Below are 22,573 nucleotides of genomic sequence, written 5' to 3'. Positions count from 1 at the left end.
CGTCAAACAGAATCGTGCATGTTTTCGGGCTTCCCGCTAAAGGCATGGCACCTAAGAGTGGTAAGCCGCCGGGGTGAGGGTGTTGCGACGACCGGCAACTGTTACCGGAGGTGCCGTTAGCAGACGTTCCCGTTAGCAGACGTTCCCATGGGCGGCAGGTTACGTCATTTTCTGCCACAATGGCGTCTCTTGCCAGACCTGGACCCATGGGTTCTGTCGGTCGTCAAGGAGGGATATCGGATTCCCTTTTCTTCGGCTCCGACAGGGGGGTTCTGGTGGAAACGATGATTGCCGAGTTTCTCGGCAAGGGTGCCATCCACCAGGGTTTTTTACTCCCATTTGTTCTTTGCCCAAAAGAAAAATGATGAGTGGAGACCGATTCTCAACCTCAAGCCGCTGAATGCATTCGTGGTCGTTCCTTCCATGAAAATGGAGACGGTGCAGTCTGTCCAGGCTTTACTCCAAGTTGGGGAGTGGGCGGCGTCAATCGACCTGAAAGACTCCTACCTGCATGTTCTGATTCATCAGGATTTTTGGAAGTTCCTGCGCTTCCTATTCGACGGCAAAGCTTACGAGTTTCAAGTGCTGCCGTTCGGATTGGCCACAAGTCCTCATGCCTTTACTCGTGTAGTCAAGGCTGTGGTAGGCCGTGTACAATTGTTGGGCATTCGCATGCACAACTACCTAGACAACTGGTTGATTCCAGCTTCGTCTCAGCAGGCATGTCTGATGGACGTGAGTCTTGTCATCGACATGATACTTCGCTTGGGATTTATTCCCAATTGGGTGAAGCCGGAGCTGGTGCCAGCTCAGGTTTTCACGTATCTCGGAGTTGTCTTCAACCTTGTGGAGGCATCCGTTCGACCGACGGATGCACGCCTCCACAATTTCACGGCGCTGGCTCAGCGTCTTGCTCGGGAGCAGCGCATTTCGGTGCGCACGCTGCACAGGTTGTTGGGACATCTCGAGTCGTTGGCTGCATTGAATGTGCGGTTCAGACGATTCAAGAGACCTCTCCAGTGGCATCTCTCATGTGTGTGGGACGGCCGCTGTTGGGATACGTTGATTCCGGTGGGGCCTTGGTTCGTGCAGACGATCCAAGAGTGTCTGGTCAACAAGTGCTTGTCCCAGGTCATTCCCTTACACCCTCTTGCTCCAGAGTTGGTCCTTTTGACCGATGCTTTCCTAGAGGGGTATGGTGCGCATCTTGGGGATCAACATCTGTCAGGTGTGTGGAGTGCCTTTGAAAGGAGCCTCCATATCAATCTGCTGGAGATGGAAGCCGTTCGCCGGGCTTCCCTCAAGTTTCGGAGCATTATTCGACATCGTAGAATTTTTTTGAGGTGCGACAACACGGCAGTCGTCGCATACCTCAATCATTGGGGTGGCACCAAGTCCGAGTCACTGAGTCGCAGGGCCTTGGAGATCCAGGAATTGTGCAATCAGTGGGGGATTGTGTTGACGGCAAAACACATTCCCTCTTCAGTCAACGTCTTGGCGGACGCCATGAGTCATCATTCACCAGTCCAAACAGAGTGGATGTTGCACAAGGTGGTTGCGGGCAGAATTCTGCGTTTGTGGGGGAGTCCACAAGTGGATATGTTCGTGACCAGGCTGAACCACCAGTTACCAGTGTTTGTGTCACCGGTTCCCGATACTCTGTCTCTGGAGTACGATGCGTTGAGCATGGACTGGACGGGGTTGGATCTGTATGCCTTCCCGCCCCAAGTCTTACTCAGCAAGGTTCTGGCCAAGGTCGGAATGCAACCGTGGCGCCGGGTTGGGCAGCCTAAACTTGGTTTCCAAAGCTTCTGTCACTGTTAGTGCAGGAGCCGGTGCGCTTGCCACCCCTTCCGGATCTGCTCAGCCAGCGGCTGCAGCAGCTGGTGTGGCACCTGAAGCCGGAGGTCTTCCGGCTTCACGCGTGGAGGTTGTCGAGTTTTCGCTGCGAGGCAGAGGCTTTTCGGAACGAATTGCTGAACTAGTCTCCTCCTTCGAAGCGCCGGTCAGCTGAACGAGTTTACCAATGCCACTGGAGCGCTTGGGTTCGTTGGGCAGGTGAACAGGATTTTGATCCCTTATCACCTACTGTCAATGACTTAGCTGAATACTTTCTGGCCTTGGTCCAGGAAAGGAAGCTTAAAGTTCAGACAGTCAAAAGTTATTGTTCTTCCATCTTCACTACTCTCAGGCAATGTGGTCGGGCAGACTTTTTCACGAATCTCGTATTGCATGATTTACTCAAATCTTTGCAATCCACGGTTGAGAGGCCTTCCATTTTGCCAAAATGGGACGTCTTTCTGGTTCTTCATGCACTCAAGGGTCCGCCTTATGAGCCATTGTGGTTTGCCACTCTTCGACTTTTGACTTGGAAGACACTTTTCCTGGTCTCTCTTGCGGTTTGTCGCCGTATTAGTGAGATTCATGCTTTCTTGCATGATTTGGTCGATTATAACTCCGATGGGTCGGTTACGTTGCGGACTGATCCCATCTTTGTGGCTAAGAACCAGGTGCCAGGAGAGGAGTTTCCTCCGGCAATCATTCAAAGTTTGTCTCGTACATTGCCTTCTGATAATTCTGACCATCTCCTTTGTCCGGTCAGGGCTTTAAAGTATTATCTGCATCGTACTACACTTCTTCGTGGTGGGAAGAAGAGGCTGTTTATTTCTTACACTAAACAGCCGGGAGATATTACTAAGAATGCATTGTCTTGATGGATTGCTGCAACCATCAAGCTGGCGTATGAGACGGCAGGAGAGCATGTTCTGCAGAACTTCTCAGTTCGGTCTCATGAGATTCGAGCGATCTCAGCTTCCCTGAATTTTCACGATTCCTTGAATATTATCAAGGTGATGAATGCAGGAGTGTGGAAGGGTCGACATACGTTCGACCGCTTCTATTTTCGGGACATGGCAGTTGGTCCTGATGGTACTAGACGTATCCAGTCAGTGATTGCTGGTCAGCAGGTTGTTTTTGTACGACGAGCCATGAGACGAGGGAGACCTCTATTCTGGTAGGCAGCTCATACAGGTCGTGTCGGGAGATAGTTGAGCCACCTTTTTGGGGAAAGGGTGTGGTTGCTATCTGGGGCAGTCTAGTGGTTTCCTTTCACTTGTGCTTCACGCGGGGGGTGGAAGGTTTTTATAAATTTTGGTATTCATAATTAATAGTCACTTAGACTATTCACGTTGGTCGAATGGGTAAGTCCTCATGTTTTCTTACCTCCTCCCATTAATGTTGAATTCACGTGCTCTAACGGTGTTAAATCATGTCCGTTATAGCATAGTTGTTGTGCTAGTACAGTAAGTTGAATAAGACTATTAGAACATTTGTTTCTAATTTTCATTATTATTCATACTTACCTAGTACTAGCACAACAACGGTAAACTAGGAGGTCTTCCCTGGATTCGGTCATTACGGACTTTGAATCGAGGACGATGGTCTGCCCATGCGCGGATATGGATATACATCCGGCAAGGGAAGACAATTCTGCAGTGGAGGAGATGACTCAGATTGTATAGCATAGTTGTTGTGCTAGTACTAGGTAAGTATGAATAATAATGAAAATTAGAAACAAATTTTCTAATATTCCGGTTGCTCCACCCAGGTTTAGACCAGTAGGTGTACATGATATTATTCCGGTTGCTCCACCCAGGTTTAGACCAGTAGGTGTACATGATATTCCGGTTGCTCCACCCGGGTTTAGACCAGTAGGTGTATGTGATATTCTGGTTGCTCCACCCGGGTTTAGACCAGTAGGTGTACATGATATTCCGGTTGCTCCACCAAGGTTTAGACCAGTAGGTGTATGTGATATTCTGGTTGCTCCACCCGGGTTTAGACCAGTAGCTGTACATGATATTCCGGTTGCTCCACCCGGGTTTAGACTAGTAGATGTACATGATATTTTCCGGTTGCTCCGCCAAGGTTTAGACTAGTAGGTATACATGATATTATTCCGGTTGCTTCACCAAGGTTTAGACTAGTAGGTGTATATGATATTATTTCGGTTCCTCCACCCAGGTTTAGACCAGTAGGTATACTTGATATTATTTTGGTTCCTCCACCCATGTTTAAACCTCTCTTGTACTTGATATTATTCCGGTTGCTCCACCCAGGTTTAGACCTGTAGGTGTACATGATATTATTCCGGTTGCTCCACCCAGGTTTAGACCTGTAGGTGTACTTGATATTATTCCGGTTGCTCCACCCAGGTTTAGACCAGTAGGTGTACATGATATTATTCCGGTTCCTCCGCCCGGGTTTAGACCAGCAAGTGTACTTGATATTATTTCTGTTCCTCCACTCAGGTTTAGACCAGTAGGTGTACTTGATATTATTCCGGTTGCTCCACCCGAGTTTAGACCATTAGGTGTACATGATATTCCGGTTGCTCCACCCGAGTTTAGACCATTAGGTGTACATGATATTCCGGTTGCTCCATCCAGGTTTAGACCAGTAGGTGTACTTGATATTATTCCGGTTGCTTCTCCCGGGTTTAGACCAGTAGGTGTACATGATATTCCGGTTGCTCCATCCGGGTTTAGACCAGTATGTGTACATGATATTATTCTAGTTCCTCCACCCAGGTTTAGACCAGTAGGTGTACATGATATTATTCCGGTTGCTCCACCCAGGTTTAGACCTGTAGGTGTACTTGATATTATTCCGGTTGCTCCACCCAGGTTTAGACCAGTAGGTGTACATGATATTATTCCGGTTCCTCCGCCCGGGTTTAGACCAGCAAGTGTACTTGATATTATTTCTGTTCCTCCACTCAGGTTTAGACCAGTAGGTGTACTTGATATTATTCCGGTTGCTCCACCCGAGTTTAGACCATTAGGTGTACATGATATTCCGGTTGCTCCACCCGAGTTTAGACCATTAGGTGTACATGATATTCCGGTTGCTCCATCCAGGTTTAGACCAGTAGGTGTACTTGATATTATTCCGGTTGCTTCTCCCGGGTTTAGACCAGTAGGTGTACATGATATTCCGGTTGCTCCATCCGGGTTTAGACCAGTAGGTGTACATGATATTATTCTAGTTCCTCCACCCAGGTTTAGACCAGTAGGTGTACATGATATTATTCCGGTTGCTCCACCCAGGTTTAGACCAGTAGCTGTACATGATATTATTCTAGTTCCTCCACCCAGGTTTAGACCAGTAGGTGTACATGATATTATTCCGGTTGCTCTACCCAGGTTTAGACCAGTAGGTGTACTTGATATTATTCCGGTTGCTTCTCCCGGGTTTAGACCAGTAGGTGTACATGATATTATTCTAGTTCCTCCACCCGGGTTTAGACCAGTAGGTGTACATGATATTATTCTAGTTCCTCCACCCGGGTTTAGACCAGTAGGTGTACTTGATATTATTCCGGTTGCTCCACCCAGGTTTAGACCAGTAGGTGTACATGATATTATTCCGGTTCCTCCGCCCGGGTTTAGACCAGTAAGTGTACTTGATATTATTTCTGTTCCTCCACTCGGGTTTAGACCAGTAGGTGTACTTTATATTATTCCGGTTGCTCCACCAAGGTTTAGACCAGTAGGTGTACTTGATATTATTCCGGTTGCTCCACCCGAGTTTAGACCATTAGGTGTACATGATATTAGGTTGCTCCATCCGGGTTTAGACCAGTAGGTGTACTTGATATTATTCCGGTTGCTCCACCCGGGTTTAGACCAGTAGGTGTACTTGATATTATTCCGGTTGCTCCACCCAGGTTTAGACCAGTAGGTGTACATGATATTATTCTAGTTCCTCCACCCAGGTTTAGACCAGTAGGTGTACATGATATTATTCCGGTTGCTCCACCCAGGTTTAGACCAGTAGGTGTACTTGATATTATTCCGGTTGCTTCTCCCGGGTTTAGACCAGTAGGTGTACATGATATTATTCTAGTTCCTCCACCCAGGTTTAGACCAGTAGGTGTACATGATATTATTCCGGTTGCTCCACCCAGGTTTAGACCAGTAGGTGTACATGATATTATTCTAGTTCCTCCACCCAGGTTTAGACCAGTAGGTGTACATGATATTATTCTAGTTCCTCCACCCAGGTTTAGACCAGTAGGTGTACATGGTATTATTCTAGTTCCTCCACCCAGGTTTAGACCAGTAGGTGTACATGGTATTATTCTAGTTCCTCCACCCAGGTTTAGACCAGTAGGTGTACTTGATATTATTCCGGTTGCTTGTCCCAGGTTTAGACCAGTAGGTGTACTTGATATTATTCCGGTTGCTTCTCCCGGGTTTAGACCAGTAGGTGTACATGATATTATTCCGGTTGCTCCACCCAGGTTTAGACCAGTAGGTGTACTTATTATTATTCCGGTTGCTCCACCCAGGTTTAGACCAGTAGGTGTACATGATATTATTCTAGTTCCTCCACCCAGGTTTAGACCAGTAGGTGTACATGATATTATTCTAGTTCCTCCACCCAGGTTTAGACCAGTAGGTGTACATGGTATTATTCTAGTTCCTCCACCCAGGTTTAGACCAGTAGGTGTACATGATATTATTCTAGTTCCTCCACCCAGGTTTAGACCAGTAGGTGTACATGGTATTATTCTAGTTCCTCCACCCAGGTTTAGACCAGTAGGTGTACATGGTATTATTCTAGTTCCTCCACCCAGGTTTAGACCAGTAGGTGTACATGATATTATTGTAGTTCCTCCACCCAGGTTTAGACCAGTAGGTGTACATGGTACTATTCTAGTTCCTCCACCCGGGTTTAGACCAGTAGGTGTACATGGTATTCCGGTTGCTTCACCCGGGTTTAGACCAGTAGGTGTATATGATAGTACTCCAGTTCCTGTATCCAAGTTTTTTTTACATCTTTAGACCAGTAAATATAATGCCTTTACTCATTTCGTTAGTGCTATACCTAGAATTAGACCCCAAAATATAATGTCTTATCTCATCTTGTTTGTTATATACCTAGAATTAGACCAATAAATAGAATGTCTTATCTCATCTTGTTAGTTCTATACCTAGAATTAGACCAATAAATATAGAGACTTATCTCATCTTGTTAGTTCTATACCTAGAATTAGACCAATAAATATAGAGACTTATCTCATCTTGTTAGTTCTATACCTAGAATTAGACCAATAAATATAGAGACTTATCTCATCTTGTTAGTTCTATACCTAGAATTAGACCAATAAATATAGAGACTTATCTCATCTTGTTAGTTCTATACCTAGAATTAGACCAATAAATATAGAGACTTATCTCATCTTGTTAGTTCTATACCTAGAATTAGACCAATAAATATAGAGACTTATCTCATCTTGTTAGTTCTATACCTAGAATTAGACCAATAAATATAGAGACTTATCTCATCTTGTTAGTTCTATACTTAGAATTAGACCAATAAATATAGAGACTTATCTCATCTTGTTAGTTCTATAGCTAGAATTAGACCAATAAATATAAATGTGTTAGGTTTTCATGTACATATTAGTCTGGAAACAAGACTGAACATTTTGGCCACGATGATACCATCTAAGATACTATTCAAACCATTTTTTATTGCAAGTTTATCATCTTAGGTGTTAGGAAAAGATGTTTGCAAAGTTTCATGCTATTATTTTAAGAAATAACAATTTGGTGAAAAAAGGAAAATTAAATTCAAATGCACAATTTTATCCTTTTTGAGGCCTACTAGCCTCCACTCCACATAGGATATTTATTTTTTGCATTAGAAATTGACTTGCAGACCAGTTGAACATTGATTCTGAATATTTAAGCTATTTAAAAATGTTAATAAAAAAAGTATAGCAGATCGGTTCACCTTGAGCCTATTTTAAGGCCTTTTTCCAATTCTGCGTTCCAAACTATATAGACTAGTAAAAATCCTTTATTTTTATGGTATTTAAGTTTTAAGACCAAGTTTAGAAGTGAATATAACTGTTGTAATTTTTCTTCATTTCCTGTGTAAAGGTTTAGAGCTGTTATAGTAATTAAATGTAGATGTTTTTGTTTTTCTTCAGTTTCTGCATACAGGTTTAGTATTGTTACAATAATTAGAAATAAATGGCTTTATTTTTCTTCACTTCCAGGCTTAAATAAGTGGACGTCTAGGTACAGTGACTTTTGCTAGGGGCAACATAAATCTCATGTTTCTGATTTACTTCCAAGTTGTCACTCCCCACTGTTTGCTGTAAATATTCAGTGTGAAGGATATAATCAAAATTTGTCATTTTTCAGTCGTCTAATTATGAAGATTGACAAATATTCTGTGTGTAGAGTATAAGTAAGATTTGTAATTTTTCAGTTGTCTAATTAGGAAGATTGACAAATATTCCATGTGTAGAGTATAAGTAAGATTTGTCATTTTTCAGTTGTCTAATTAGGAAGATTGACAAATATTCCATGTGTAGAGTATAAGTAAGATTTGTTGTTTTTCAGTTGTCTAATTAGGAAGATTGACAAATATTCCATGTGTAGAGTATAAGTAAGATTTGTTGTTTTTCAGTTGTCTAATTAGGAAGATTGACAAATATTCTGTGTGTAGAGTATAAATAAGATTTGTTGTTTTTCAGTTGTCTAATTAGGAAGATTGACAAATATTCTGTGTGTAGAGTATAAGTAAGATTTGTTGTTTTTCAGTTGTCTAATTAGAAAGATTGACAAATATTCTCTGTGTGGAGTATAAGTAAGATTTGTTGTTTTTCAGTTGTCTAATTAGGAAGATTGACAAATATTCTGTGTGTAGAGTATAAGTAAGATTTGTCATTTTTCAGTTGTCTAATTAGGAAGATTGACAAATATTCCATGTGTAGAGTATAAGTAAGATTTGTTGTTTTTCAGTTGTCTAATTAGGAAGATTGACAAATATTCCATGTGTAGAGTATAAGTAAGATTTGTTGTTTTTCAGTTGTCTAATTAGGAAGATTGACAAATATTCTGTGTGTAGAGTATAAATAAGATTTGTTGTTTTTCAGTTGTCTAATTAGGAAGATTGACAAATATTCTGTGTGTAGAGTATAAGTAAGATTTGTTGTTTTTCAGTTGTCTAATTAGAAAGATTGACAAATATTCTCTGTGTGGAGTATAAGTAAGATTTGTTGTTTTTCAGTTGTCTAATTAGGAAGATTGACAAATATTCTGTGTGTAGAGTATAAGTAAGATTTGTCATTTTTCAGTTGTCTAATTAGGAAGATTGACAAATATTCCATGTGTAGAGTATAAGTAAGAGTGTTTGTTTTTCAGTTGTCTAATTAGGAAGATTGACAAATATTCCATGTGTAGAGTATAAGTAAGATTGTTTGTTTTTCAGTTGTCTAATTAGGAAGATTGGCAAATATTGTGTGTGTAGAGTATAAGTAAGATTTGTTGTTTTTCAGTTGTCTAAATTAGGAAGATTGACAAATATTCCGTGTGTAGAGTATAAGTAAGATTTGTTGTTTTTCAGTTGTCTTGCATGGGAGAGCGACGCTATGAAAACTCTCAGACTGCGAACCTGTGTAAACTTCTCGAAGATAATCAGTTGATAAAAGAGATTTTACAACAGATAAACAAGACAAAGGAGAAGGAAAACACTGAAGCTCTTCCAGTAAGTGTGTTAGTCTTCCAGTAAGTGTGTTAGTCGTCCAGTAAGTGTGTTAGTCTTCCAGTAAGTGTGTTAGTCGTCCAGTAAGTGTGTTAGTCGTACAGTGTGTTAGTCGTCCAGTAAGTGTGTTAGTCTTCCAGTGTGTTAGTCGTCCAGTAAGTGTGTTAGTCGTACAGTGTGTTAGTCGTCCAGTAAGTGTGTTAGTCATCCAGTAAGTGTGTTAGTCATCCAGTAAGTGTGTTAGTCTTCCATTGTGTTAGTCGTCCAGTAATTGTGTTAGTCTTCCAGTGAGTTTGTTAATTGTCCAGTAAGTGTTAGTCGTCCAGTAAGTGTGTTAGTCTTCCAGTAAGTGTGTTAGTCTCCCAGTAAGTGTGTTAGTCGTCCAGTAAGTGTGTTAGTCGTCCAGTAAGTGTGTTAGTCGTCCAGTAATTGTGTTAGTCTTCCAGTGAGTTTGTTAGTCGTCCAGTAAGTGTGTTAGTCGTCCAGTAAGTGTGTTAGTCTCCCAGTAAGTGTGTTAGTCGTCCAGTAAGTGTGTTAGTCTCCCAGTAAGTGTTAGTCGTCCAGTAAGTGTGTTAGTCGTCCAGTAAGTGTGTTAGTCTCCCAGTAAGTATGCTAGTCTTCCAGTAAGTGTGTTAGTCTTCCAGTAAGTATGTTAAGTCTTCCAGTGTGTTAGTCTTCCAGTTAATGTGTTAGTCTTCCAGTAAGTGTGTTAGTCTGCAAATAAGTGTGTTAGTCTTCCAGTAAGTAATTTAGTCTTCCAGTAAGTGTGTTAGTCTTCCAGTAAGTAATTTAGTCTTCCAGTAAGTCTTCCAGTAAGTGTGTTAGTCTTCCAATAAGTCTGTTAAATCTTCCAGTAAGTGTGTTAGTCTTCCAGTAAGTGTGTTAGTCTTCCAATAAGTAATTTAGTCTTCCAGTAAGTGTGTTCGTCTTCCAGTAAGTATTTTAGTCTTCTAGTAAGTATTTTAGTCTTCCAGTAAGTGTGTTAGTCTTCCAGTAAGTGTGTTAGTCTTCCAGTTAAGTCTTCCAGTAAGTATGTTAAGTCTTGCAGTAAGTATGTTAAGTCTGCCAGTGTGACTCTGGGTTGTAGATCTTCCAGTTGAGCCTAGTTAGTCAGTTAGTTACTGTTACTTTTCAGTTCCAGCCAGCACCACTTGACAGTCATGGTAAAAATATGGTATGGGCTATCTGGAGGAAAGTACATTAAAATATACAGTAAAGTACTTTTAGCACGAACACGCTTACAACAAACTACCATTTAGAACCAACTGATTGTAAAGTCCTCTTTTTTCTCCTATTTAGTATTAATAAATTTTAATGTATAGAACAAACTATGTATACAAATTTACTGTTAAAATAAACCAATTTGTTTTGGTCAAAATTATGAATTTTAGTGTAAATTAGTGTACTAATAGAGTGAACCAATCATAATTGTACTAAAAGTAATTTGTATGTTATCAATCAATAGCATTAACGGCAATGCATTCAAAACAACTGTGCTGATAAGATCAGTCAGATAATGTCTGCTTGTTTTGTACGTAGTAGATTGGTATCTATTAAGGATTAATTTATTGAGCAATTAACCGTATGTTCTCACTTGACTGCTATTGTTTGCTTGTCCCTCCTGCTTCTTTGACATTTTGCCGGTATTCAGTGAAAATGCAGATGTGTATAACAAACTACTGGTATAATGAACCAATATTCCTGGTCCCTTGCAGTTCATTATTATAGTACTTTACTGTATCTGGTGATGTTTACTGGAAAGCTGCTGGATTTTCTCATATCTACACAAAACGTTGTGTTTTGTGTTAAATATGAACCTATTTTTCCAGGAGAATGTGAGCTCTGTTGCCATGGAAACTGTCTACACAGTTTCCGCACATTGTTTTCTGTTAAAGATGAACGTCTTGTTTCAGGAAAGCGTGAGCTCTGTTCCCGGGGAAACGCTGACACAGAAGCTGCAGTTTGCGTGGTCCCGCCTCCAGGCACATGTCAACTGTGTGATTGACAGCAGCCTCGACAGACTTTCGACCGACAAACAGCCAGGAATAAAACAGGTTTGCTCTTTATGCTGTCTGCCAGTTTTTTCTTTGTGTGTATATTCTTCACTTTACTTGGACGGCAAAACAGGGTTAGGGTTTCATTTATCAATTATTGACCAATCAGCCTCGGTGGTGCAGTGGTTAAACCTTCATACTTAACCTTCTGACTACTGCAGGACGAGATATGACGTCACACCAGTCGACATACTGTACGCTGTATACAGTGCATTCCCCAATTCATATTTTCAGCTGTTTTGCACAACTGTTTCTGTATCTTTAAAAAAATACCTTGGAATTTTTAGTTGAAAAAGTGGTTTTCGGCAAGTATTTTCCGCTTGACAACAATGATGGCACGTCACGGTAATTTTCATGGATTGATAGCTGATTGTGTCAGCTAATTTGTTAATAAATTTGATAATTTTACCAACAATGAAAATCACCAAATATTGGGATATGAATAGTTCTTCGTTTTTTTTAATCTTTATTCTAGTCAGAAAACCACTGTTATTGTAAATAATGGACATTAATACTGGACAGCTGGCCACAAATGCCCTTAAGTAAACACAACTTTTTCAATTTTTTGCCTAATTTTAATCAACATTAACTGATCTAAAATATAAAAATCCATGAAAATAATACTTACCAATTCAAATATGATCTTTATTTTATGTGTTTATAAAACATTTAAGTGAAGTTATGTCAGTAAAAATTATAAACAAACTCAACATGGTTTTTGTCAAAATTTAATCGAGTAATCTAAAGGTTAAGCCTTGTAGGTAATGGGTACACATCCTGGTACCATCTCCCACCTAGAAACCAGTTCAACAACTCTATGGGTAAGTATAAGTCTAATACACAGACTTCTCTCTCTAACCACTAACCACTAACCACTAACCCACTGTCCTGGACAGGCAGTCCAGATAGCTGATGTGTGTGGCCAGGAAAGCATGCTTGAACCTTAATTGGATAAAAGCGCAGAAATAAGTATAAATGAAATAAATGATTGACCATCAGCAATTGTTTTGTTACACAATGACGGCAGTAAGACAAGTAGGGCTTATGTTCCGTTTTCTTTATGCAAATTGAAATTAGTGTATGCTTCTAAAATTCCCACAGAAAACATTCAGACAAACGTTTTAGTTAAACCACAAGGGCAGGTACTGTATCATTATTTATAGAATGTCAGGTGACAGGTTTTTCAACCAGTAAGAACACAGTGATTCCCGTTAAATCCAAGAAGTGCACACATTTTTGTAATCTTTTTCCTGTTAATATTTGTAAATTAATTCTGTTAGTTGTAATCTTTTGCTAATTTTTCAGCTCTTGGAGAAGAAGGAAGGTTTGTTTCGGAAACACATGATGGGGAAGCGTGTCAATTTTGCTGCGAGGTCAGTTATCTCCCCTGACCCATGTATCAACACCAATGAAATTGGAGTGCCAGATGTGTTTGCAAAGAAACTGACGTACCCGCAGCCTGTGACACCGTGGAACTTCCACGAACTACAGCAGGCAGTTATTAATGGCCCGGTGAAACACCCTGGGTCAGTCTTTGAGATTATTTACTTCTCTTTCTAAATATAATATTTAATTTTGCTGTTTATGGTTTTCAGTGATATTATTAACAGCCCACTGAAACACCTGTCAGTTTTCACATTTCTCTATTGATCTGGCTTTCTTGATGTTGATTTCATTTGGTTTCCAGTGAAAGGAAAATCACTCAACATATCATGTGCCAAGTTACTTGGTAGTTGTTATGGATATTGATTTCATTTGGTTTCCAGTTGTGCCAAGTTACTTGGTAGTTGTTATGGATATTGTGCACTGTATCCTGACAAACCTGAGGGCTGACAACTTTTAATAACTGCAGGTTATAGTGTATAAATAAATCTAGTAGCAGGATCTTCATATTTAGTTTGAACTCGTCTTTTCAAAGTAAAATGGCGAGATACAGGTACTACATGTCCGATGATGGTGGATACATTTGGGTTTAGCTCCATGTTAAAGTTTCACATTTATCACAAACTAAAGTCGTAGATCGATGAATCTTGGTTTATAGTTGCATTTGTGCATTTGCATAAGTTTATTGCAGGCGAGACATCAGGGACCATTTCGCTATGCGAGTTTTAGACATTGCTACACAATTTTATATCATTAAACAGTAGTTGCTAATCAATTTGCAGTTGAACAGAAATATAAAACAAAATGTTCCCTGGACATTTAATTCCATGGAAGTCTTGTTTTAAAAACCGTTTATAATTAATATTAATGTTACAATGGCTACATAGCAGTGAGGTTTGTTGCTTAGATTGAAAAAGCTTGTCAAGATATCTGTTTTCAGTGCTACTGTGGTGATCAATGACAAAGGTTTTACAAGATTTCTGTTTTCAGTGCTACCATGGTGATCAATGAAAAAGGCTTGACAACTCGACTGTCAGATACTAACCACATACAGAGGGAAGCAATCGCCAAGACACTGTTAACCCCTTCAGTGTCAACAAGCTATCTCCTCAAACCCAAGATGGTATGGTCATAAGTACTAACTTTTTAAACAAAGAAAACATGTTTTTTTTATATATATTTGTCATATCTTACAAATGAAAAGAACTGACAACTTATAGCTTATTAATGTTTCTGAAAACATGGGTGTTTTAACCTTCTCACTACTGGATTAATTTTGGACAAAAAACACACATAACAAGTTTATAACTTTTACTCACATATATTTTATAAATACATAAAATAATGTTCATATTTGAATTGGTAAATATTATTTTTGTGTGTTTTCTAATTTGTTTACTGACTTGTGGTGTCTTACTGAGGTGTGTTATACTGAGGTGTGGTGTCTTACTGAGGTGTGTTATACTGAGGTGTGTTATACTGAGGTGTGGTGTCTTACTGAGGTGTGTCATACTGAGGTGTGTCTTACTGAGGTGTGTCATACTGAGGTGTGTCTTACTGAGGTGTGTCATACTGAGGTGTGTCATACTGAGGTGTGTCTTACTGAGGTGTGTCATACTGACGTGTGTCATACTGAGGTGTGTCATACTGAGGTGTGTTGTGTCATACTGATGTGTGTCATACTGAGGTGTGTCTTACTGACGTGTGTCATACTGAGGTCGGTCATACTGAGGTGTGTTATACTGACGTGTGTTTTACTGAAGTGTTCATGTATGTTTTACCAACATGTTTTACCAAGATGTGTTTTACTCGTGTACGTTTTATCAACATGTTTTATCGATGTGCGTTTTACTGAGGTCTGTTTTACCAAGGTGTGGTGTGTTTTACCAAGGTGTGGTGTGTTTTGCTCAGGTGTGTTTTACCGAGGTGTGGTGTGTTTTACCGAGGTGCAGCATGTTTTACTGACATAATTTTACTGAAGTGTGTTTTTTCCGACATATGTTTTACCGTTTACTGTTGTGTATTTGTATTAATCCTGGTTTGCTTCATGAACTCTGTGTTACTGTTGTGTATTGGTATTAATCATGGCTTGCTTCATGAACTCTGTGTTATTGTTGTGTATTGGTATTAATTGTGGTTTGCTTCATGAACTCTGTTTCTCTGTTGTATATTGGTATTAATCATGGCTTGCTTCATGAACTCTGTGTTACTGTTGTGTATTGGTATTAATCCTGGTTTGCTTCATGAACTCTGTGTTACTGTTGTGTATCATGGCTTGCTTCATGAACTCTGTGTTACTGTTGTGTATTGGTATTAATCATGGCTTGCTTCATGAACTTTGTGTTACTGTTGTGTATTGGTATTAATCATGGTTTGCTTCATGAACTTTGTGTTACTGTTGTGTACTGGTATTAATCATGGTTTGCTTCATGAACTCTGTTACTGTTGTGTATTTGTATTAATCCTAGTTTGCTTCATGAACTCTGTGTTACTGTTGTGTATCATGGCTTGCTTCATGAATTCTGTGTTACTGTTGTGTATCATGGTTTGCTTCATGAACTCTGTGTTTCTGTTGTGTATTGGTATTAATCATGACTTGCTTCATGCATTCTGTGTTACTGTTGTGTATTGGTATTAATCATGGCTTGCTTCATGAACTCTGTGTTACTGTTGTGTATTGGTATTAATCATGGCTTGCTTCATGAACTCTGTGTTACTGTTGTGTATTAATATTAATCATGGCTTGCTTCATGAACTCTATGTTACTGTTGTGTATTGGTATTAATCCTAGTTTGCTTCATGAACTCTGTGTTACTGTTGTGTATCATGGTTTGCTTCATGAACTCTGTGTTTCTGTTGTTTATTGGTATTAATCATGACTTGCTTCATGAATTCTGTGTTACTGTTGTGTATTGGTATTAATCATGGCTTGCTTCATGAACTCTGTGTTTCTGTTGTGTATTGGTATTAATCATGACTTGCTTCATGAATTCTGTGTTTCTGTTGTGTATTGGTATTAATCATGGCTTGCTTCATGAACTCTGTGTTACTGTTGTGTATTGGTATTAATCATGGCTTGCTTCATGAATTCTGTGTTACTGTTGTGTATTGGTATTAATCATAGCTTGCTTCATGAATTCTGTGTTACTGTTGTGTATCATGGTTTGCTTCATGAACTCTGTGTTTCTGTTGTGTATTGGTATTAATCATGGCTTGCTTCATGAATTCTGTGTTACTGTTGTGTATTGGTATTAATCATGGCTTGCTTCATGAACTCTGTGTTACTGTTGTGTATTGGTATTAATCATAGCTTGCTTCATGAATTCTGTGTTACTGTTGTGTATCATGGTTTGCTTCATGAACTCTGTGTTTCTGTTGTGTATTGGTATTAATCATGGCTTGCTTCATTAATTCTGTGTTTCTGATGTGTATTTGTGTTAATCAGGTCTTGAGACATCTGAAGAATGGAGACTTCCTCTTGTTGAACCGACAGCCATCGCTACACAAACCCAGCATGCAGGCACATCGGGTATGGCTCATATTTCATCTTGTTTCTTTCAGCCACGATAAGACAGACACATCGGGTACAGTGCATCATATTTTATATTGTTTATCACACAACCATGATAAGACAGACACATAGGGTACAGTTCATCACATTTTATATTGTTTATCACACAACCACGATAAGACAGACACATAGGGTACAGTTCATCACATTTTATATTGTTTATCACACAACCATGATAAGACAGACACATAGGGTACAGTTCATCACATTTTATATTGTTTCTCTCACAACCATGCTAAGACCGACATATCGGGTACAGTTCATCATATTTTATATTGTTTATCACACAACCACGCTAAGACCGACACATCGGGTACATTTCATCATATTTCATCTTGTTTCTTTCACAGCCGTGATAAGGTACAGTTCATCACATTTTATATTGTATCTCTCAACCACGATAAGACAGACACATCGGGTACAGTTCATCATATTTTATATTGTTTATCACACAACCACGATAAGACAGACACATCGGATACAGTTCATCACATTTTATATTGTTTATCACACAACCACGATGGGACAGACACATAGGGTACAGTTCATCATATTTTATATTGTTTATCACACAACCACGATGAGACAGACACATAGGGTACAGTTCATCACATTTTATATTGTTTCTCTCACAACCACGCTAAGACCGACACATTGGGTACAGTTCATCATATTTTATATTGTTTATCACACAACCACGCTAAGACCGACACATCGGGTACATTTCATCATATTTCATCTTGTTTCTTTCACAGCCGCGATAAGGTACATTTCATCACATTTTATATTGTATCTCTCAACCACGATAAGACAGACACATCGGGTACAGTTCATCATATTTTATATTGTTTATCACACAACCACGATAAGACAGATACATCGGATACAGTTCATCACATTTTATATTGTTTATCACACAACCACGATGGGACAGACACATAGGGTACAGTTCATCACATTTTATATTGTTTCTCTCAACCACGATAAGACAGGCACATCGGGTACAGTTCATCATATTTATGTTTCTGACATTACCACGATAAGACAGACAGATGTGTACTGTGTTGAAATAGTTAACCATGTGGAATGTGTTGAAATAGTTAACCATGTGCACTGTGTTGAAATAGTTAACCATGTGTAATGTGTTGAAATAGTTAACCATGTGCACTGTGTTGAAATAGTTAACCATGTGCACTGTGTTGAGTAGTTAACCATGTGCAATGTGTTGAAATAATTAACCATGTGTAATGTGTTGAAATATTTAGACAATTTCAATATTGTCCAGGTGCGAGTTCTGACTGGTCAGAAGACCCTGCGCATGCACTACTCAAATTGTAAGGCTTACAACGCTGACTTCGACGGTGACGAGATGAACGCACATTTTGTACAGAGTGAACTGGCCCGGGCCGAAGCTGCCATCCTAGGTGAGTCTAGCTCCTGTTTTCTGTTGACTTTCTCTAACATGGGGCGGGACGTAGCTAGGTGAGTCTAGCTCCTGTTTTCTGTTGACATTCTCTAACAAGGGGCGGGACGTAGCTAGGTGAGTCTAGCTCCTGTTCTCTGTTGACATTCTCTAACATGGGGCGGGACGTAGCTAGGTGAGTCTAGCTCCTGTTCTCTGTTGACATTCTCTAACAAGGGGTGGGACGTAGCTAGGTGAGTCTAGCTCCTGTTTTCTGTTGACATTCTCTAACATGGGGCGGGACGTAGCTAGGTGAGTCTAGCTCCTGTTTTCTGTTGACATTCTCTAACAAGGGGCGGGACGTAGCTAGGTGAGTCTAGCTCGTGTTTTCTGTTGACTTTCTCTAACATGGGGCGGGACGTAGCTAGGTGAGTCTAGCTCCTGTTTTCTGTTGACATTCTCTAACAAGGGGCGGGACGTAGCTAGGTGAGTCTAGCTCCTGTTTTCTGTTGACTTTCTCTAACATGGGGCGGGACGTAGCTAGGTGAGTCTAGCTCCTGTTTTCTGTTGACATTCTCTAACAAGGGGCGGGACGTAGCTAGGTGAGTCTAGCTCCTGTTTTCTGTTGACATTCTCTAACAAGGGGCGGGACGTAGCTAGGTGAGTCTAGCTCGTGTTTTCTGTTGACATTCTCTAACATGGGGCGGGACGTAGCTAGGTGAGTCTAGCTCCTGTTTTCTGTTGACTTTCTCTAACAAGGGGCGGGACGTAGCTAGGTGAGTCTAGCTCCTGTTTTCTGTTGACTTTCTCTAACATGGGGCGGGACGTAGCTAGGTGAGTCTAGCTCCTGTTTTCTATTGACATTCTCTAACAAGGGCGGGACGTAGCTAGGTGAGTCTAGCTCCTGTTTTCTGTTGACATTCTCTAACATGGGGCGGGACGTAGCTAGGTGAGTCTAGCTCCTGTTTCCTGTTGACTTTCTCTAACAAGGGGCGGGACGTAGCTAGGTGAGTCTAGCTCCTGTTTTCTGTTGACTTTCTCTAACAAGGGGCGGGACGTAGCTAGGTGAGTCTAGCTCCTGTTTTCTGTTGACATTCTCTAACAAGGGGCGGGACGTAGCTAGGTGAGTCTAGCTCCTGTTTTCTGTTGACATTCTCTAACAAGGGGCGGGACGTAGCTAGGTGAGTCTAGCTCCTGTTTTCTGTTGACATTCTCTAACAAGGGGCGGGACGTAGCTAGGTGAGTCTAGCTCCTGTTTTCTGTTGACATTCTCTAACAAGGGGCGGGACGTAGCTAGGTGAGTCTAGCTCCTGTTTTCTGTTGACATTCTCTAACATGGGACGGGACGTAGCTAGGTGAGTCTAGCTCCTGTTTTCTGTTGACATTCTCTAACAAGGGGTGGGACGTAGCTAGGTGAGTCTAGCTCCTGTTTTCTGTTGACATTCTCTAACAAGGGGCGGGACGTAGCACGTTAGAAAATGATAATAATTAATTTTGACGGATAAACTTTCTCATATTTTGTTTTGTTTGTAGCGTCCACGGACAGCCAGTACTTGGTTCCAAAAGACGGCACTCCACTGGCTGGTTTGATTCAGGATCACATGGTGTCGGGTGTGTGGCTCACGGTCAGGGGGACGTTCTTTAACAGGTGTGTAACATGCCATGTCACTGACTAGTGGGAGACGTTCTTTAACAGGTATGTAATATGCCATGTCACAGGCTAGTGGGGAGGGACGTTGTTTAACAGGTATGTAACATGCCATGTCACTGACTAGTGGTAGTACTATACCAAATAACTTCCGGCTGGGTCAAAGTTCGAGGTGCACCGAACTTTTGATAGAGAAGTGAACACCACAAGTCCTGTGATTGGTTATAAATGTGAGTGTGTTGGTTGTAAAAAATAATAGTTTCATCTGGGTAAAATAAATGTGCAATTTTATTTCATCTAGTACCAATGTATCAAGTAGCCTTGTGCTTGAAACATGTATGGGGTACCTGTAAAAAAAAGTACTCAAATTTTGTGCGAAACTAGGGTAGTCATAGACGCTACCCGTTATCTCAGAAACGAGCAGCTTGACCCCCATTTTTTTCTGATTCACTTTAAGGGTGAGGGGTGGTAGTATTTATATCCGTGGCGTTTATGTCGGTTGATACGTTGCAGGTAGGAGTTTTAGCCGCATATGTTACTATTGTCGTCTATGGGATTTGATTTGGTAGTATACACCCTAGTGGGGGGGGGGGGGGGGGGGGGACATTCTTTAACAGGTATGTAACATGCCATGTCACTGACTAGTGGGGGGGGTTGTTCTTTAACAGGTGTGTAACATGCCATGTCACTGACTAGTGGGGGGGGACATTCTTTAACAGGTATGTAACATGCCATATCACTGACTAGTGGGGGGGATGTTCTTTAACAGGTGTGTAACATGCCATGTCACTGACTAGTGGGGGGGGGGGGACATTCTTTAACAGGTATGTAACATGCCATGTCACTGACTAGTGGGGGACGTTCTTTAACAGGTATGTAACATGCCATGTCACTGACTAGTAGGGGTGGATGTTCTTTAACAGGTGTGTAACATGCCATGTCACTGACTAGTAGGGGTCGTTCTTTAACAGGTGTGTAACATGCTATGTCACTGACTAGTAGGGGTCGTTCTTTAACAGGTGTCTTACATTCCATGTCACTGACTAGTGGGGGTCGTTCTTTAACAGGTATGTAACATGCCATGTCACAGACTAGTAGGGGACGTTCTTTAACAGGTGTGTAACATACCATGTCACTGAATAGTGGGGGGGTCGTTCTTTAACAGGTGTGTTACATGCCATCTCACAGACTAGTGGGGGACGTTCTTTAACAGGTATGTAACATGCCATGTCAATGACTAGTGGGGGGAACGTTCTTTAACAGGTGTGTAACATACCATGTCACTGACTAGTGGGGGGGTCATTCTTTAACAGGTGTGTAACATGCCATGTCACTGACTAGTGGGGGGGGGGGGTCATTCTTTAACAGATGTGTAACATGCCATGTCACTGACTAGTTGGGGTCATTCTTTAACAGGTGTGTTACATGCCATGTCACTGAATAGTGGGGGACGTTCTTTAACAGTTATGTAACATGCCATGTCACTGACTAGTGGGGGGGGGTTGTTCTTTAACAGGTGTGTAACATGCCATGTCACTGACTAGTGGGGGGGGGGACATTTTTTAACAGGTATGTAACATGCCATGTCACTGACTAGTGGGGGACGTTCTTTAACAGGTATGTAACATGCCATGTCACTGACTAGTAGGGGTGGATGTTCTTTAACAGGTGTGTTACATGCCATCTCACAGACTAGTGGGGGACGTTCTTTAACATGTATGTAACATGCCATGTCACTGACTAGTGGGGGGGGGGGGGTCATTCTTTAACAGATGTGTAACATGCCATGTCACTGACTAGTTGGGGGTCATTCTTTAACAGGTGTGTTACATGCCATGTCACTGACTAGTGGGGGGTCATTCTTTAACAGGTGTGTTACATGCCATGTCACTGACTAGTGGGGGGTCGTTCTTTAACAGGTGTGTTACATGCCATGTCACTGACTAGTGGGGGGTCATTCTTTAACAGGTGTGTTACATGCCATGTCACTGACTAGTGGGGTGTCGTTCTTTAACAGGTGTGTAACATGCTATGTCACTGACTAGTGGGGGACGTTCTTTAACAGGTGTGTAACATGCCATGTCACTGACTAGTGGGGGGGTCGTTCTTTAACAGGTGTGTTACATGCCATGTCACAGACTAGTAGGGGACGTTCTTTAACAGGTGTGTAACATGCCATGTCACTGACTAGTAGGGGTCGTTCTTTTACAGGTATGTAACATGCCATGTCACAGACTAGTAGGGGACGTTCTTTAACAGGTGTGTTACATGCCATGTCACTGACTAGTGGGGGGGTCGTTCTTTAACAGTTATGTAACATGCCATGTCACAGACTAGTAGGGGACGTTCTTTAACAGGTGTATTACATGCCATGTCACTGACTAGTGGGGGGGTCGTTCTTTAACAGTTATGTAACGTGCCATGTCACAGACTAGTAGGGGACGTTCTTTAACAGGTGTGTAACATGCCATGTCACTGACTCGTGGGGGGGTCATTCTTTAACAGGTGTGTTACATGCCATGTCACTGACTAGTTGGGGTCGTTCTTTAACAGTTATGTAACATACCATGTCACTGACTAGTGTGGGGGGTCGTTCTTTAACAGGTGTGTTACATGCCATCTCACAGACTAGTGGGGGACGTTCTTTAACAGGTATGTAACATGCCATGTCACTGACTAGTGGGGGGGTCATTCTTTAACAGATGTGTAACATGCCATGTCACTGACTAGTGGGGGGGGGGTCATTCTTTAACAGGTGTGTTACATGCCATGTCACTGACTAGTGGGGGGACGTTCTTTAACAGGTATGTAACATGCCATGTCACAGACTAGTAGGGGAAGTTCTTTAACAGGTGTGTAACATACCATGTCACTGACTAGTGGGGGGGTCGTTCTTTAACAGGTGTGTTACATGCCATCTCACAGACTAGTGGGGGACGTTCTTTAACACA

The 22,573-nt window shown here is 41.2% G+C and overlaps 1 protein-coding gene across 1 annotated transcript in view; it reads left to right on the top strand.

The window, feature by feature from the left end:
* Positions 1-22,573, top strand: part of LOC121376369 — a 114,939-nt gene that overhangs the window by 26,682 nt on the left and 65,684 nt on the right. Inside the window, exons 11-17 of the mRNA XM_041504216.1 lie at positions 9,427-9,567; positions 11,478-11,618; positions 12,924-13,144; positions 13,992-14,124; positions 16,447-16,530; positions 17,858-17,996; positions 19,508-19,622. Coding sequence (XP_041360150.1) covers positions 9,427-9,567; positions 11,478-11,618; positions 12,924-13,144; positions 13,992-14,124; positions 16,447-16,530; positions 17,858-17,996; positions 19,508-19,622 — 974 coding nt within the window. The remainder of the gene's footprint in view (positions 1-9,426; positions 9,568-11,477; positions 11,619-12,923; positions 13,145-13,991; positions 14,125-16,446; positions 16,531-17,857; positions 17,997-19,507; positions 19,623-22,573) is intronic.

Source organism: Gigantopelta aegis, chromosome 6, assembly GCF_016097555.1.
Source record: "Gigantopelta aegis isolate Gae_Host chromosome 6, Gae_host_genome, whole genome shotgun sequence".
NCBI classification, from domain to species: domain Eukaryota; kingdom Metazoa; phylum Mollusca; class Gastropoda; order Neomphalida; family Peltospiridae; genus Gigantopelta; species Gigantopelta aegis.
This window is presented reverse-complemented; position numbering and strand designations above follow the sequence as displayed.